General features: G+C 41.9%; 2 protein-coding genes across 4 annotated transcripts; one reads left to right on the forward strand and one right to left on the reverse strand.

The window, feature by feature from the left end:
• Positions 1–98: 98 nt before the first annotated feature.
• Positions 99–8,530, forward strand: khdc4 (KH domain containing 4, pre-mRNA splicing factor). Of its 3 annotated transcripts, none has more exons than XR_004555659.1 (14): positions 99–265; positions 732–915; positions 1,538–1,666; positions 1,776–1,855; positions 1,956–2,008; positions 2,097–2,275; positions 2,860–3,071; positions 3,202–3,262; positions 3,545–3,605; positions 5,014–5,279; positions 5,359–5,502; positions 6,206–6,287; positions 6,750–6,835; positions 7,751–7,866. XR_004555659.1 is itself a non-coding variant. In XM_034127681.1 (14 exons), exons 1-14 carry the CDS (start codon positions 237–239, stop codon positions 7,975–7,977), a joined length of 1,821 nt encoding a protein of 606 aa, XP_033983572.1. In that variant the 5' UTR covers positions 99–236; the 3' UTR covers positions 7,978–8,530. The 3 variants fall into 3 exon arrangements, 2 of the variants coding, with proteins under 2 accessions (XP_033983572.1, XP_033983573.1); XM_034127681.1 differs by having other exon boundaries at positions 6,178–6,287; positions 7,751–8,530; XM_034127682.1 differs by having other exon boundaries at positions 6,750–7,957.
• A 201-nt stretch (positions 8,531–8,731) lies between these two features.
• LOC117480381 (NADH dehydrogenase [ubiquinone] flavoprotein 1, mitochondrial-like) lies at positions 8,732–15,764 on the reverse strand. The gene is made up of 10 exons (XM_034127683.1): positions 15,500–15,764; positions 14,473–14,555; positions 13,989–14,159; positions 13,712–13,895; positions 13,002–13,191; positions 12,138–12,350; positions 11,603–11,769; positions 11,429–11,510; positions 9,082–9,227; positions 8,732–8,957 (listed from the first exon to the last, which is right to left on the reverse strand). Exons 1-10 carry the CDS (start codon positions 15,584–15,586, stop codon positions 8,862–8,864), a joined length of 1,419 nt encoding a protein of 472 aa, XP_033983574.1. The 5' UTR covers positions 15,587–15,764; the 3' UTR covers positions 8,732–8,861.
• Positions 15,765–16,134: the final 370 nt, after the last annotated feature.

Raw genomic sequence — 16,134 nt, forward strand, 5'->3', positions numbered from 1 at the left:
TCTGAACCTTTTTGATGCCCTCTTTGAATATGTGCTGGTATCTGGCGCCTCCATGTGGAGTTACTGCAAGAAAACAACATTGCCCGGAGGCGGAAACAGCGAGTACGCAGCAGTGGTGGTTAGCAACATTCTCTCTACATCCATGCTAGCAACCAGCACAGACTACTGTGCAGAAAAATAGGTTTTTCACCTTCATTTGAACACTGAGAAGAACCTTTCCGCTTGACAGGATATTGATGTCATTTGGTGGAATCCAAAACGGCGGGTGAGTGCTTGAAAACGGGCAGTTTTTATATTTTTATCGTGGTATTTGACCGTCTAGATGCCTTCTGTTAGCAGGCTAGCTAACAGCCACTTTATGTAATCATGGCGGAGTGTTGACGGGCAGATTCGCACTGTTTCATGCTAGTTATTCTGTAGTTACGTGTTATATACATTTTAAAATAAAACATAGCGGTTAACAGTGTGCCTGCTCTGTATACTAAATCGAAATTAAATCATAAAAATCCATACAAGAATGAAAGGCTCACTTCTTCGATTTCAAAAACATCAACAATAAAAGTCAACGGCTAACGTCAGGTGTTTTCAGGGTACCTTAGGTCACCAGTGAAATAAAGGCTTACTTCAGCTATTATTTAGGGTACCTTAGATCACCAGTGAAATAAAGGTTTAGTTCAGCTATAAATGCTTGTGCTAATGTTTTGTTCTGTCATGTGTTTCTGTCCACACAGTCGCCGCAGCAAATGGGACCAGCCCGGCCCCGGCTCCGGCTCCAGTGGGATGGGGGAGGCAGAGTCTGCTCCCACCGGGGCTCTGGATGCTGCAGCTGCGGTGGCTGCCAAGATCAATGCTATGTTAGTAGCTAAAGGAAAACTGAAACCCTCACAGATAGGCGTCCCGGGACCCCCTGACAAGGTAATGAGGAGCGTGATGTGCAGATATGCCTGGTATTTTAAAATACAATCAGCTCTGTTGTTGGAGTATCTCGTATAGAGGTGGGCTATATGTTAATATAAGATGAGATAAGATAAGATAGTACTTTTATTGATCCCAATTTGGGAAATGTTTGTGTTGCAGCGGCATAAAATACATGGCATTGTACAATAAAAATTAAAAAGATTAGAATATACAGTATAGTGTGATATTTTATACATTTGTCAACAATGAGTAGGGAAATCCACACAGTATTTCATGTCATGTTGATCCTGATAATCATGAAAGTAGTATTAACACTTTTAAAATGGCACATAAACATACTGGAAACACGCAAGCAAACATGTCATTTACACATACATTTTCTAACTTACTGTCTGGCAGAAACTGATATTCTTGGGTCCCGATATAAATCACAAATATCTGCAAATTGCTGTCTTGACAATTTTTCTTCAACAACTGCTATTTATATTGTAAAATAATTATTCAGTGTTATCACAATGTTAAACACAAATTATTCGCATGGTCTGTTTTTTTTGTGACAGTGGCCCTAATTAATTTGGAGTGACTCATACTTTATTTCTTGACTACCCTCCTTTCTCAGGCTGTGGGTGTGTGGAAGCCTCCAGTTCAAACAAAAGCCAAAGATGACCTGGTCGTCGCTGAGGTGGAGATCAACGACGTCCCGATCAACTGCCGGAATCTGCTGACGCGTGGACAAACTCAGGATGAGGTCAGCACTCAGCAGCAGTACAAACAATCACCTTTCACAGAATGACAATCTTCACTGACTTTGTGGAGTATCTATTGACATGAATCCTATCTCACTTGTTTGTCTGCAGATCAGTAAAGTGAGTGGTGCTGCCGTATCAACCAGAGGCCGTTACATGGCGGCAGAGGAGAAGGGCAAAGCGTTACCAGGGTGACTCTCGCCTACTATTTTCAGATACTGATACAAAAAAACGAGTTATCCTGCTGCTTTAATTATTATATCTTAACACAACCTCTCTCTTTTTCCACAGGGATCGACCTCTGTATCTACATGTCCAAGGACAGACTAGGGAGCTTGTCGACAGTCAGTACTTTTTCCTAAATCTTTCATGATGTATGTCTTCATATATGATGTGATAAGACTAATGTTTTATTTCCCCCTCATTATCCAGGGGCAGTTAACAGAATCAAGGAGATAATCACCAACGGTGTGGTGAAGGCTGCAACTGCCTCATCATCCTCTTCATCTTTCCCCCCTGGTGGGGCTTCAGGCACAGTTTACCAACAGCACAACCTACCTCCTCCATCACTGCCCCCCATAACCCACCACAAACCACACTTTCAGTCCGGGGTGAGTCCGGTTTTCTTTTGTCTTCTTACAACTTGTGAACTAAGGGTACATCCACTCTTTTAGTGTTTATTCTGGACATGCAGAAACGTAGACAACAATTAATGATGACACACTCACCAACACTTAATTCCTGGGACTATCATTTACAAACGGCCTTTTCCGGTTTGTCATCCTCCTATCACATGACACTTTTTCTAAAGAAAACAGACATTAGCCCCAACTTATAGTGGTTAACTCAACACATATATATAAGAAGTTACAGGCACTTCTGACATTGTTGTCTATGATAACAGCTTTTGTGCAGTTCAATTCTGCATTTCAAATGCTATTGGTGTTTGTTGAGATTTGTGACAATTACATGGAGAAGCATGTGAACATCCAGTGTATGCGGTTAGGTGACATGCTTTTTAGTCATGTTAGTATAGACAACGTTTTTTTTTTTTTAAACAAACGTGAAGTAGTCCTAAATGATACTACCATGAAAAGCTTAGTATGAACTGAAAGTGTTGCACAATATATGTACTTGCCTACAGCGAAGGATATAGTTGTATTTATGCCTTTTATGGATACATTTCCTTTCTCAGATGCATTATGTTCAAGATAAACTCTTTGTGGGCCTGGAGCACGCTATCCCGGGGTTTGTGGTCAAAGAGCGTGTGGAGGGCCCCGGGTGTTCGTACCTGCAGCACATCCAGGCGGAGACTGGGGCCAAAGTCTTCCTCAGAGGAAAAGGATCAGGCTGTTTAGAGCCTGCTTCTGGACGAGAGGCCTTTGAACCCATGTACATCTACATCAGGTGGGTGTCCTATTAGTCAATAAAGATTAAGAACATCTGCTTTTCAGAGAGGGTTCCTGCTTGTGCAATAATATGAACTGGATGAGCACAAAGGTTCAGTAGAACTAAATGCAGTCTGTTTTCTCTCCAGTCATCCTAAACCAGAAGGACTTGCAGCAGCAAAAACTTTGTGTGAGAACCTGCTTCAGACGGTGAGTAATTTCTTGTTACTTTGAAATGTTAAACTGCAATACTTTCAAAACGAGCATGTACATCTCCAAATGCACGCTTACTCTCCCAAGCACAATCATAGCTATCAACCAACTTTGGCCCTTCTAATTATTATACAATATTCCATAACAATGATACGTTAGATTTTACACTTTTTGCGTTGTCTTTAAATAATGATATAATAGTATCAGTATCAATAGTACATTGTTATATTTTAATTGAACCACTAACAAGCCTTACATACAATGCTTTTCTTCCTCTAGGTCCATGCAGAGTATTCCCGCTTTCTCAATCAAATGAGCTCAATGATGCCAACACAACAAGGTACACTATACCAGTTTTTCAAAGTTGGTGTGTTCATCATTTGGTCTTTAGGGGACATGTCAGTGATGGTACTGGGCAAGACTTGCTTTTAGGGCTGTCAAGTTAACGCGTTAATAACGCGTTAACGCAAAAAAAAATTAACGCCACTAATTATTTTAACGCGATTAACGCATGTGTATTTTTTGTCCTCGGCCGCCGTAGTTTCAGAGCGCATCAAGTTTAAAAAAGCATCTACAAGCTGATGCTGACAGCCCCGCTCCTGCCGCCCGCTTGTGGCAGACCACACTTCCACGCTCACCGGCAGGCCCGGACTGGCCATCGGGGAGGACCGGGAGGGTGTGTGTATGTGTGGAGCGACTCGTGAGCGAGGCACACCTTACGTGTTGTTGTTAGCATCTGGTGCTAGCTAGCTGCGCTAACGGATATAAGGAGCTGTTTCAATGAAAACAAAGGAGCGACATTTCGCCGACAACTGCGCCGAGCACTTGACTTTATGCAGGTAGCCAGACAGAGGGACATTGTACGAAAAGTCAGCACACTCACCACGGATAGTGCGCGCAACATTATTGCAGCGTCCAGGCAGCTCCCATTCGAGCATATATGCCTTGAGCTGCACATAGCTCCAACGATCCATCACAGTACACACACACACACACACACACACACACACACACACACACACACACACACACAACACACACACACACACACACACACACACACACACACACACACACACACACACACACACACACACACACCACACACACACACACACACACACACACACACACACACACACACACACACACACACACACACACACACACACACACACACACACACACACACACACACACACACACACACACACACACACACACACACACACACACACACACACACACACACACACACACAGTATTTTATGAGAGAGGTTCCAGGTTGAATTGAGGCGAATATTTGTAATGTTCAGAGGTTGTTGTGTTTAATATTCATGAGAATATTTGTCATTGTTCAAATGATAATAAACAAACATATAAAGCATATTTGTCCACTCATATGTTGATAAGAGTATTAAACACTTGAAAAATATTTCTCTAAGGTACATTTAGAACAGATAAAAAATGTGCAATTAATTTGCGATTAATCGCGATTAACTATGGACAATCATGCGATTAATCGCGATTAAATATTTTAATCGACTGACAGCCCTACTTGCTTTATATTACTACTTTAACTAAATTAACCCTGAACCGACGTGTGACTGGAAGGACGTCGGTTAAATAAATACGTTAACGGGAGTTGTCTTTCTGTGGTTTAGATGTATCACTTGATTTGGCAACACAGCTGATAGAAGTCATGGGAAGAGCCTGACTTCATCTGTTTCTCTCTCTTCCTCCTCCAGGCTTTGCTCAGCCTCAAATGGTGAATGGAATGCCTCCGCAGCCTCCGTATTACCCCCCCGCTGGATACCAGCAAGGCTACGCTATGCCTGTACCACCACCTCAGCCACATCCTGTCTCTCTCCCTTACACTGTCCCTCCCCCTTTACATCCTGCAGGCGTGCCTCCTCAGTACTCTCCCTCCCCCCCCGCCCCCCTCCCTGCTCCCTCACACTCCCTCGCTCCGGCTCCTGCCCTTGCACCTCCTGCTTCAGGCACGATGCCACAGGTAGGATCGAGCCATTGAAACCACACGTGTGTAGCATGCAGAGCAACAATACTTACTAAATGTCTTTCCATCTCTGCAGACTCTTCCTCCTGTACCTTTTCCTCCATCAGCTGCAGCGCCACCCAAAGCTCCACCTGCTGCCGCTCCAGTCAACCCACCTCAGAAGAGACGCTTCACAGAGGAGGTCCCAGACGAGAGGAACAGCGGCCTACTCGGATACCAGGTAATACACAGCTCTACACCCCTCATGATTCTGCTGGTTTTTACTTTGCACCCTTCTGTTTAGAGCTGCCATTAGTCAATAAACAGCAAAATCATCACTAACCATTTTGATAATGTCACGATTTTCACTATTTCCTGACATTTTATAGATCAAAAGATTGATTAATCAATCTATATACAATTGGCCGATTAATCGACTAAATGATGGTTAGTTGCAGCTTTACAGTTTTCCTTTTTTCACATAGTTTCTTGGCCTTTGTTTTATATCCCAATGCTTTTACCGAAGTGCATGTGTGTGTAAAGTCACTTCATTGAATCAGCCCATCACATCAAAGCTGTCTTTGGCGATTTATCTAATACCATTCCATTTTCCTTTCTTTAAATACTTGACCTTCATTGGTTAAGAGTGCATGGCTGTTTCCTGATGCTGTGCATTTCCAGTTTATCTTTGTCTTTAATACGGAGTTTCAGAAAAAGGTCTTTTTAATACTGATAAGCTTCAAGTATCTTTCATAGTGGCTGGGGACAATGTCTGAGTAATCAGACTTGTGGTAAGCTATTCACAATGATTTTTGCCTTTGGTACTGATAAAGTTGTTAGACACATTAGTTAGTGTCAGGACAGGGTTTAGTGAAGGATGTGTGCTAATCGCGCCTGTGTGTTTTTCTGCTCATAGCATGGACCCATTCATATGACTAATTTAGGTGCAGGCTTCCCAGTGGGCAGCCCGGAGACTGCAGGACCCCCAACACAGAGTTCCTCTGGCCCACCGAGTGAGAGGGACAGGTACACAGAGTTCTGTTATATCTGTTTAAGAAAGGCCACCATCCATCAGCCAATGATCAGACCCAATAATTCTTATGCATCATTTACGTTTACGCACAGACAATTATGTCATAGCAACAAACTCATTATGTCATCGCTTTGGAAGTTCCTCAACATGTGTAAGTCCAAATTGACATGGAAGGACCTTTTAAAAAAACAAGGCTTTGACATCCTTAAGGTCCTGTAACTTAGTGCCATTATAAAGAAATGTATGTACTGTATGATTGAATTGAAATGTTCAGTGAAAGAGATGTTGCCAATGTGTTAGTGTATGCTGTCAATTCTAGGTCTGACAATCTGAATTGGCAAAAATATCAGATGATGCAATTGGCCAAGTAAATTGCAATGGTTGTATCTCTTGATTATATGTATAATGTGCCAGTAAGCGGAGTTAACTCACCCCATTTCTCTTTGGTTCTCCAGTCGGCAGCTAATGCCTCCACCCCTGCTGCCTGTGAACGGAGTGAGACCCAAGATGGAGGAGAAAAGAGCACCGCAAGGCCCCGTGGGTAAGGGCATTATCATGTGGACTGACAAATCCCTGCCCAAATCCAAATCCACAGTTCCTGACTGTGGACTGTGTCCTTTATAAGCTCAGCCTGGATCTATTCTCAGACTTAATGTAGGGCCGCAAGAGGAAAATGTAAATCCTGTAAATCCTCTCCGGGGCCACTTCAGTGGTTTTACTTGAAAGTATTGAAGAGGTATACTGTATATGTTACATAAAGCCCAAGTAGATGTATAAAGAAGACTTAGCTGGCCCTAAAAAGCTTGTATTTCTTTGGGTTTATATATTAAGTGTTTGTGGCACATTAGATAAATACCCCCACCCTCTCTATTGGGCTTCTTATGATCCATGCAGGATTCTGCTGCTGTGACTATTAATCTCCAGATAGTGAGGCGGAGCTATGAATCAACATTTTTTGTGCATTGTACAATCCTTTGTCTGATAAATCGAGTCAACCTTGCCGTCCCGTTCTGATGACATCATCAGTCCGGGGTTTGTCCATAGTTTCTTTTTGCTTTCCTCACTAACAAGAATCTCTCCTGTTTTTGTGTTTTTCTCTTTTTCCCTGTGTTCTTCTTCTCTTCCATGTATCTCTGGGATGATGCTGGATTCTGATTGGGGGTGGGGTACGACTCGTCATGCTACGCTGCCGCTCGATTGGACGGCCCTCACACTGTCGCTCCCCACCAACCAATGGCGAATGACTGCCCTCTCCTCTACCCTACTGACAAACTATGATTTAAATCTATTAACTATTTGTTTCTCCCAAAATGTGTTTGGAATAATGAACTTAAATCTGTCCTATTGGAAACATGTTGCTGCTGTTTTGTGTTGGGTTTTTTCTCTCCCCATGTTTCTCTCTCCAAATGTGCCGCCTCTTCCTCTCTTCTGCGTGCTTCCTCTCTTCTTCTTTCAGAGCCCTCGGTGAAGAGAATGAAAACTGGTTTGGTGGCGTACAGCGGCGACTCCTCTGATGAAGAGGAGGACCACTCAACCTCCAAAGCCTCAGGGCAAGGTAACCCTGGGGCAGCCCCCCCCACCTCCTCAGTCTGGACTCAGGGCTACCACTGCCCTCCTCCCCCGCTCCCCCGTGCTAAAACACAGCCACAGCAGCAGTCCATGCCTTTCTGGATGGCCCCCTAAAACAGGAAGAATCTAAACTCCGAGTCTTACAGGATGTTCACCCAAACCGTCTTTTTTCCTCCACTCATCACAGGGATGACTCCCTACGTGTTGGTTGCAGCATTGAGTTAGTGCTTGGGTCTAAATGGGCATTCTAATGTTTTGGAGGACTGTTTGTTTAGCACATTATAGTTTGAGGATGAACACTTGCAGGAAGGACAATCCAAACTATTTTGTGGCTGTATATATCAGCTGAGCGATATTCTGCCTGCAGTTTTATTTAGAATGGTCCGGAAAACAATGCCAAGTGAAGTGTTGGAAAGTGTTACTTTGTTACAAAACAATATCTAAAGGCAATGATGTTGCACATCACTGACCACTTTTTCTTTTTATCCCTAGTACAGCTTTTTGTACTTTGTCACCCCCTTTCCTTACTCCCTGTCCTGAAGTCAGTGACACCAACTCTTCCTTTTCTGGTGATTTTGTACAGATCATATTGGACTAATATGTAGTAAACCTATTTAATTTATTTCATGCTTTTATGAAATAAATAAACTTAATTTATTGCTGTGTTTGAGCTTGTCTTTCTTTGTAAGGTCTATTTTTTTCACATCATCAACACCTCCCATCTGCCAAAATCTGTCAACAGTTCTGCTTGCCAAAATAAAAAGTGGATTAAGTGACAAACTTGCTGCAAATCACCAAAAACAGACCTTTTCTTCATGAAAAACATGAACTTTAAAATGTGGAAGAAAAATAATTTTAAGCAGTCCAACTTAAAATCAGTACATAAGTATTTTCATTTCCAAAACTATATTACAAATAATGTCCACAATACTTATATTGTATAATGCTATTATTAGAGCTATGAAGGACTGACAGTTGAAACGGACACCTGCACAGTTTTAAACCATCTCTATAGCTGGCTCTCTCGGAGGGTTTTTCTCGTTATGCTGAGCGATGCGGCTCTCCATGACCGGCCGGAAGTGGCGGATCAGACCCTGTAGATGAGAAATGAAAAGCAAAGAGGGATAAAGGTGTCAAAATATAAATTGGTTCTTGTTTGAACTTGTACCCTTAGTCACTGTTTCACTGACAGCTATACAAACACTCCAGAGATGTTACCTGCACGGGCCAGGCCGCCCCGTCCCCCAGGGCACAGATGGTGTGCCCCTCGATCTGCTTGCTGAGCTCCCAGATCATATCGATCTCTGAAGCTGCTGCGTCTCCTCGAACAAACCTCCACATCATGCTGTCCATCCAGTCCACTCCTGAGGGGCGGGACAGAGAGGAAACCTTTAACCATTGTTTCAACCACATACTGGATTTCTGGCAAATACACACATGGCAGGAATAACGTACCAAAGAAATAACAGTAATTTTCTCTTCACACATTAGGTTCATTTAGTTTAATACTTAGCAATTCTAATTTCTAAAGAAGTACAAATGGTGAATGCAACACCATAGTTGAGCCCTGCCCTCAATTTCCCAATGTATTTATTGGGGTTTCAGTACACTTAGTAATATAATAATTGACATACTATTGTTTGCAAAAAAAAGTAAGGAAATCACAATGAAAATGAAAAAAACAAGGGATGATAAGATGGAAATGGCTGTTTAAAAAGTCACATTTTCCCACAGTATACCTCTTCAAGTATTAATCTTCTTGCTAGTAGTATTTTTAAATGACAGTAGTGTTTATTTTGACATAAATATAAATACAGGGATGCAAACTTGTCACCTTTCGGCGAAATTCGCCGTTTTGATTCCAAAATAGGTCGTTTGTGTGATTCATGTAGATCTGCAATAAAAATATTTTTGGGGTATGGGGGGGGTCTGGGACCCGGAGTAATCTGCGGCCGCGAGCTGTTATGTGCCATCATGACACGCATGGTGTTCTTTTTTTATATATTATAATGAAGCGCGAGCACAAGTCTTCCTGCCTGTCAGCTCTGCTCATGGATGTATAATAAGGCTCTGCTGCTCCGGGATGAGGGTCTAGCTTCAGCAGCTACATTACCTACGGTGCGTTCGTTAATATTAACTGTGCGGTCCAGAGTCACTGTGGCACAGACTGGACCGCTGGTTAGAACGGGGTGTTCAGAGCAGCAGAGCGTGATGTGCACTGAAAAGTGTTTCTGTCGCAATATTATTTAATGAATCGTTGAGCTAGCTAACTAGCATACATTGTCACTATCTGCTAACGTTAGCTTTAGCCTTCGTTTTCAAATAGTTTCTTTCATAGCCTATAAACGGAGGTGGTATAAGTATCTTGTACTTGAGTAAAAGTAGAAGTACTCAGATCTTGTTCTTGAGTAAAAGTTGAAGTATTCAGGTCTTGTACTTGAGTACAAGTAGAAGTACTCAGATCTTGTTCTTGAGTAAAAGTAGAAGTACTCAGATCTTGTACTTGAGTAAAAGTAGAAGTACCAGAGTGTAGGAATACTCTGTTACAGTAAAAGTCCTGCATTCAAAATGTTCCTCAAGTAAAAGTAGAAAAGTATTATCATCAAAATATAGTTAAAGTAGCAACAGCAAAAGTAGTCATTGTGCAGATTGGTCCATTTCAGAATAATATATATGATATGTTTTATAATGATTGATCATGAAAGTGTTCTCAAAGCTGGTAAAGGTGCAGCTAGTTTGAATGACTTTGTATACTGCAGGGTAGCTTGTGAGTTTACTCCAGGTGGAACTAAAGTCTGATTTAACACTTGATTATATTTCACATCATTCATCCACATCTGTGAAGTAACTAAAGGTATTCAATACATGTAGTAGAGTAAAAGTACACCATTTACCTCTGAACTGTAGAGGAGAAGAAGAACAAAGTAGCAAAACATTGAAATACTTAAATAAAGTACAAGTATCTAAAAATTGTACCCAAGTATAGTACTTGAGTTTATGAACTTAGTTACTTTACACCACTGGCTATACAGATAGAAAGACAGCCTTGCACAGAGGCATGAAAATACATTTTCAAAATGCTCAACAGTCCTGCCAAAATTATAAACTGACTGCTCCACAATTAAAATAAATGCTTAAATATATTTCTATTAGATGTGACTCTTTGGCGTTTCTGTTATTATTAACTGCTGCTTTAGTTGTTCTGACTGCTAAAATCCTCTGTTATTCCTCATTTTAAAGCCGATATTCCGTGGGGTCGGGGGGCTCGGATCCTTGTCACCTTTTTCATACCTGATGAGTTTGCATTCCTGTAAATAGATTTAGTATTTCTCCCACCTAACAAGTAATGTGTTGATAGTAAAAGTTAAGGGAGATCTATTATACTATACTATTATATATAATGACTTTAAGCACTTCTCTCACGGAGTGTTGTGTACAGAGAGAAAGACGTCCAAAACAATAGTGAGGCCCTATTGTTTCTAAGAAAAATAAAGGTGAGGGTATGCATTATATAGTAAATGTAACTTCATGGTGGTGACTCTTGGTTCATTGTGCTGTTCCTCACCCTCTCTGCAGGGGGTGCACTGGCCACAGCTCTCATGTTTGTAGAACTCCACCAATCGTGCGATGGCTCGGATCACGTCAGTCTGGAGGAAAAAACACATTTCTCAGAATATCTTTCCAGACTGATTGTTACTGGGGTTAGAGTGTCATGTGAGTTATTCAGGGATCAGTTTACCGATTTATCCATAACTATGATGGCAGCGGTTCCCAGTGCTGTCTCTGCACGGACCAGGTCATCAAAATCCATCAATACATCATTGCACACATGGCGAGGGATGATGGGAGTGGAGGACCCCCCTGGGATCACTCCTAATAGATTATCCCAGCCGCCCCTCACCCCTCCTGAACCAAACACACAAGAAGAGAGAAGAAGTCATGTCAACCTCTGATAAAGTAAACTACTGTACACACACACAGGCGCGTGCACACACACACCCACCCACCCACCCACACACACACACCCACCCACACACACACACACACACACACACACACACTACACACACACACACACACACACACACACACACACACACACACACAACACACACACACACACACCACACACACACACACACACACACACACACACACACACACACACACCACACACACACACACACACCACACACACACACACACACACACACACACACACACACACACACACACACACACACACACACACACACACACACACACACACACACCTGCGTGTCTCTCTATGAGCTCCCTCAGAGGAATAGACATCTCTTCCTCCACCGTGCATGGTGTGTTCACGTGACCCGAGATGTTGAACAGCTTCGTCCCGGAGTTCCTCTCCCTCCCAAAGCTGGCGAACCAAGCTCCCCCTCGACGACAGATTGCAGGCGCCACAGCAACCGTCTCGACGTTGGCAACCGTCGTCGGGCATCCAAACACCCCTTAAAGGAGAGAGATGAAGCATTGAGTAATCACTTAAGCATTGATGGATTACTGAGTGGGCCTACCGGGCACGCCCAGGGCCAAAAGTGTCATTGACCCCCTTGCCTTCACCTGTAAAAAGTCATCAACCAGGAAGAGACTAAAGCTGACCTTAAAGAAACATTAAAAAACTACAAAAAGTCTAATACAATCACAAAAAAATTGCTTAATAGAGCCTAAATATAATAAAGACATTTCGACACTATGTTACGGGGCAAAACACAACCTTCAAAAGACACAAAATAACCAAAAAGAGAAACAGAAAGGCTTTCAGAAGGGGCACAACAAACAGACAGAAATAAGACCAAACCAATTAAAGAGTAACACAAAGAGACATAAAACCAGAAGGAGATGTGTACTGACTACACAGAGACACACAACAACAACTAAAAGAGGCTGAACAAAAATAAAGTCTGTGTGTCTTACTCCTTTGTAGGAGAAGTGGTGGGGCCTTTTCCGAGTCAGTACACAGAAGCCCTTTATCTCGTAATCCAACCATGCACAAAAGGACTGTACTGTAACTACAATATAGCCTGAGTTTGCAGTCTCTGAACTGCAATTAACTCCAATATGGAAACTGGATGTAGGAGGCTGTGGAGCTTCTTCCTCACCTATGTCTGCAGGGAATGGCGGCTTGAGTCTGGGTTTTCCTTGTTTGCCCTCAAGAGACTCGATGAGGGCCGTCTCCTCCCCGCAGATGTAGGCTCCGGCCCCTCGCGCCACAAACACATCGAAGTCAAAGCCAGAGCCACACGCGTTCTTCCCTATTAGCCCTGCTTTGTATGCCTCATTGATAGCCACCTGTTTGAGGAGAACACAAATTAAAACAATACATCATTCGTGGATTGACGAGTCACCCGTCTGTGCCTTTGTATACCTGCAGTGGTGGAGGACATATTTAGATCACATAAACAACACTCTTAGGATACTCTGTTACAAGATCCTGCAATAAAGATGTTAAAAGAATTCAAGTATACAATTGAAAATATACTTAAATGTTAAAAGTTAAAGTACAAAATGCAGATAATTGTCTATTTCTTCTGTTACTATTATGTTTTATAGAATTTGATTGTTATTGCAAAAATTATGAAAATAGTTACAAATGCCGTCACAATAAAGCAAAGCCAAAAGGGAAAAAATGTTGGCTTTGTTCAACCAAACGTCCAAACATTATTGAAAGTAAATCAAAAATATGTTTCTTCATTTTATTTTCATAAGGGGGGTGGAAGTAGAAAGATTTAAAAGAAGGAAACACTCAAGTAAAGTTGAAGTACCCATTCTTAACAGTACTGGACTAAATGTCTTTTCCACAACAGCTCACCTGTAGATTTGAAGACTCGTTGTAAAACTCTCCTCTGATGTAGATGTACGCAGCGCGGGCCCCCATGGCTCTCCCAGCAATCAGGCAGCCTTCTATCAGCTTGTGGGGGTCGTGACGCATTATCTCCCGGTCTTTACATGTTCCAGGCTCCCCCTCATCAGCATTCACTACCAGGTACTTAGGCCTGAGGAAAGAAGGAAACATGGATCACCAGAGTGTCATTACTGGTGTGGCTCCTACAGTCACTCTGACTGATCTGGATTGTTTCTTCTCCTACCTGCCATCGCTGGGTTTGTTCATGAAGCCCCACTTCATGCCGGTGGGGAAACCTGCTCCTCCTCTGCCTCGGAGCCCTGAGACTTTCACCTCATTCAGGATCCAGTCTGTGCCCTTCAGTAGGATCTCCTTCGTCTTATGCCAGTCTCCTCGTTTCATTGAGCCCTTGAGTCTGGTAGGAAGAGGGAGAGAGATGAACAAGTAGTTATTCTTTTTTATTTCCCCACAGTTTTGTTTATTAAAATGTTCTGCTGTTTCATGGATCAGCAGTTTATTTTTTACATTTCAAAGCCCAGACAGGTAAATGGTAATATACCTGGAGATAAATGAATAGTGATAATACATATTTAAGAACACAAGACTTGGTAAAAAAAAATGTTTTTAAATCTAAAGAAAATACAATTTGCAGTAAAAGAAAGGGCAATTGTTTTACTTACACTCTGAGTTATGGTTAATAAAAGTATTTTTACTTTTCATATGTTTACCTCCAGTCATGCCGGCCATATAAGTTGGTGAATATCCGGTCTTCATCACTCAGAGGGCCAAATGTTGTCTTTTTTGGCTTCACCTGAGAAGGGGAAATAGATGTGATTGATAAGCTGCCATGATGGATGCATGAAAATTATAGCTGCCATCACTCAAGGGGGGCAACTACAATTATTTTAATTAGTTATCCATTCGCCAATTATGTTTTTAAGTTAAAAAATGAATTGTTTTGTCTTTAAATGTCAGATAATTGTGAACACTTCTGTTATAATTTCCCACAAGCCAAGGTGAGTTTTTAAAATAATATCTTTTGTATAGTCAACCCGTCTAATGGTATTCGGTTTATTATAAAAAAGAAAAAAGAAAAGCATCAAATTTATTTGTCAGAGAAGCTGGAACCAACACTTTGTTGTTACTTAATTAGTTAAATTATATAACTATATAGGCCTATGTATATTCCATCCATCCATCTTCTCCCGCTTATCCGTGGTCGGGTCGCGGAGGTATAGTTCCAGCAGAGAGCCCCAAACTTTCCTTTCCCTGGCCACATCAATGTATATGGATGTATATGTATATTTTAGTTGTCAAAACATTCCTATTAGTTCTTGTTGGGGCTCTACAGCACTAGATCAGATTCAACTTTATTGTCATTGCACAGAGTACAAGTATTAAAAAACTAAATGCAATTAAATATATACCTCCCTTATACTGGTGACCAAAACACCTACTGTATGCTTGTCATTGGTTTTCCTAACATAAAAAAACAATATGAACATATTTAAACCCTAAAACAACTAATCCAACATGGCTTCTTGAAGGATATCATTATGTTTATCTCTGTTGGATAATCTCCTTTTTTGACTAAAAACTCAGTTCACTTCTTAAACTATTCCATGCCAGTATGTGAACGTATGCATGTAGACCAGTGTGCCGAGTTTATCAGTGTATTACAGTGTGAGTAAGCATTGTGTGTATTACAGTGTGTGTATTGCAGTGTGCATTATTACAGTATGTATGCAGGCCTACCTGCTGCTGAGCTGCAGTGCTGTAGGTCAGGCGCGGAGTGATATTCCGCATCACAGCGCCCCACAGCATCCGCCGAGGCAGCAGCATCCTGCAGGGGACAAACACCTCCACCTCACCTCAGACTGATATCACTCGCCACAGTCTCCACTTCTCTTACACTCAAATTGATTTATGAAACCTCCGCGGTTAACAGAAGCTCAATGCTGGTTCAGCCTAATTAAACTAAGAGGATTAACAAACTACGTCACATCCTGTCCCATCTGCCCGTGCAGCAGGTGCCGATCTTTCACAGGTGCGTGCATGTGCACACTCAAATGTGCGATTAATTGTGAGTTTCGGGGTCACAAACAGGTGCTATAATCAAGGGATAATTTAATGTAAAGTTTAAATGTATCAACGGTTCATAAGCAGCCATAGTCAGCTATTGAACAACAGGCCATTTTAACATTGTAAGCAAAGAACAGGTGTTACTTCTAACTCTTTTGATGGCTCTGGTATATTGAAGTGTCCTGATAAGCAATGACAGTGAGCCAACATGCAGGAAACAGGAACCAAAACCACTAAAGCAGCTAAATCATATTCAGTCATAGTTAATTTTATCATTCACACCTGTGCCTGTCGTATGCAAAAATGTC

The sequence above is a fragment of the Trematomus bernacchii genome, unplaced genomic scaffold, assembly GCF_902827165.1.
Source record: "Trematomus bernacchii unplaced genomic scaffold, fTreBer1.1, whole genome shotgun sequence".
Taxonomy (NCBI): domain Eukaryota; kingdom Metazoa; phylum Chordata; class Actinopteri; order Perciformes; family Nototheniidae; genus Trematomus; species Trematomus bernacchii.

Excerpts from the sequence above, each read along its gene's own strand:
- LOC117480381 (XM_034127683.1), bottom strand. The coding sequence starts at position 15,586 with ATGCTGCTGCCTCGGCGGATGCTGTGGGGCGCTGTGATGCGGAATATC. Across the intron at positions 14,556-15,499 it reads GCACTGCAGCTCAGCAGCAG|GTGAAGCCAAAAAAGACAAC; the intron begins GTAGGCCTGCAT and ends TCCCCTTCTCAG. Across the intron at positions 13,192-13,711 it reads ACGAGTCTTCAAATCTACAG|GTGGCTATCAATGAGGCATA; the intron begins GTGAGCTGTTGT and ends CTCCTCAAACAG.
- khdc4 (XM_034127681.1), top strand. The coding sequence starts at position 237 with ATGTCATTTGGTGGAATCCAAAACGGCGG. Across the intron at positions 916-1,537 it reads TCCCGGGACCCCCTGACAAG|GCTGTGGGTGTGTGGAAGCC; the intron begins GTAATGAGGAGC and ends CTCCTTTCTCAG. Across the intron at positions 5,280-5,358 it reads CTTCAGGCACGATGCCACAG|ACTCTTCCTCCTGTACCTTT; the intron begins GTAGGATCGAGC and ends CCATCTCTGCAG.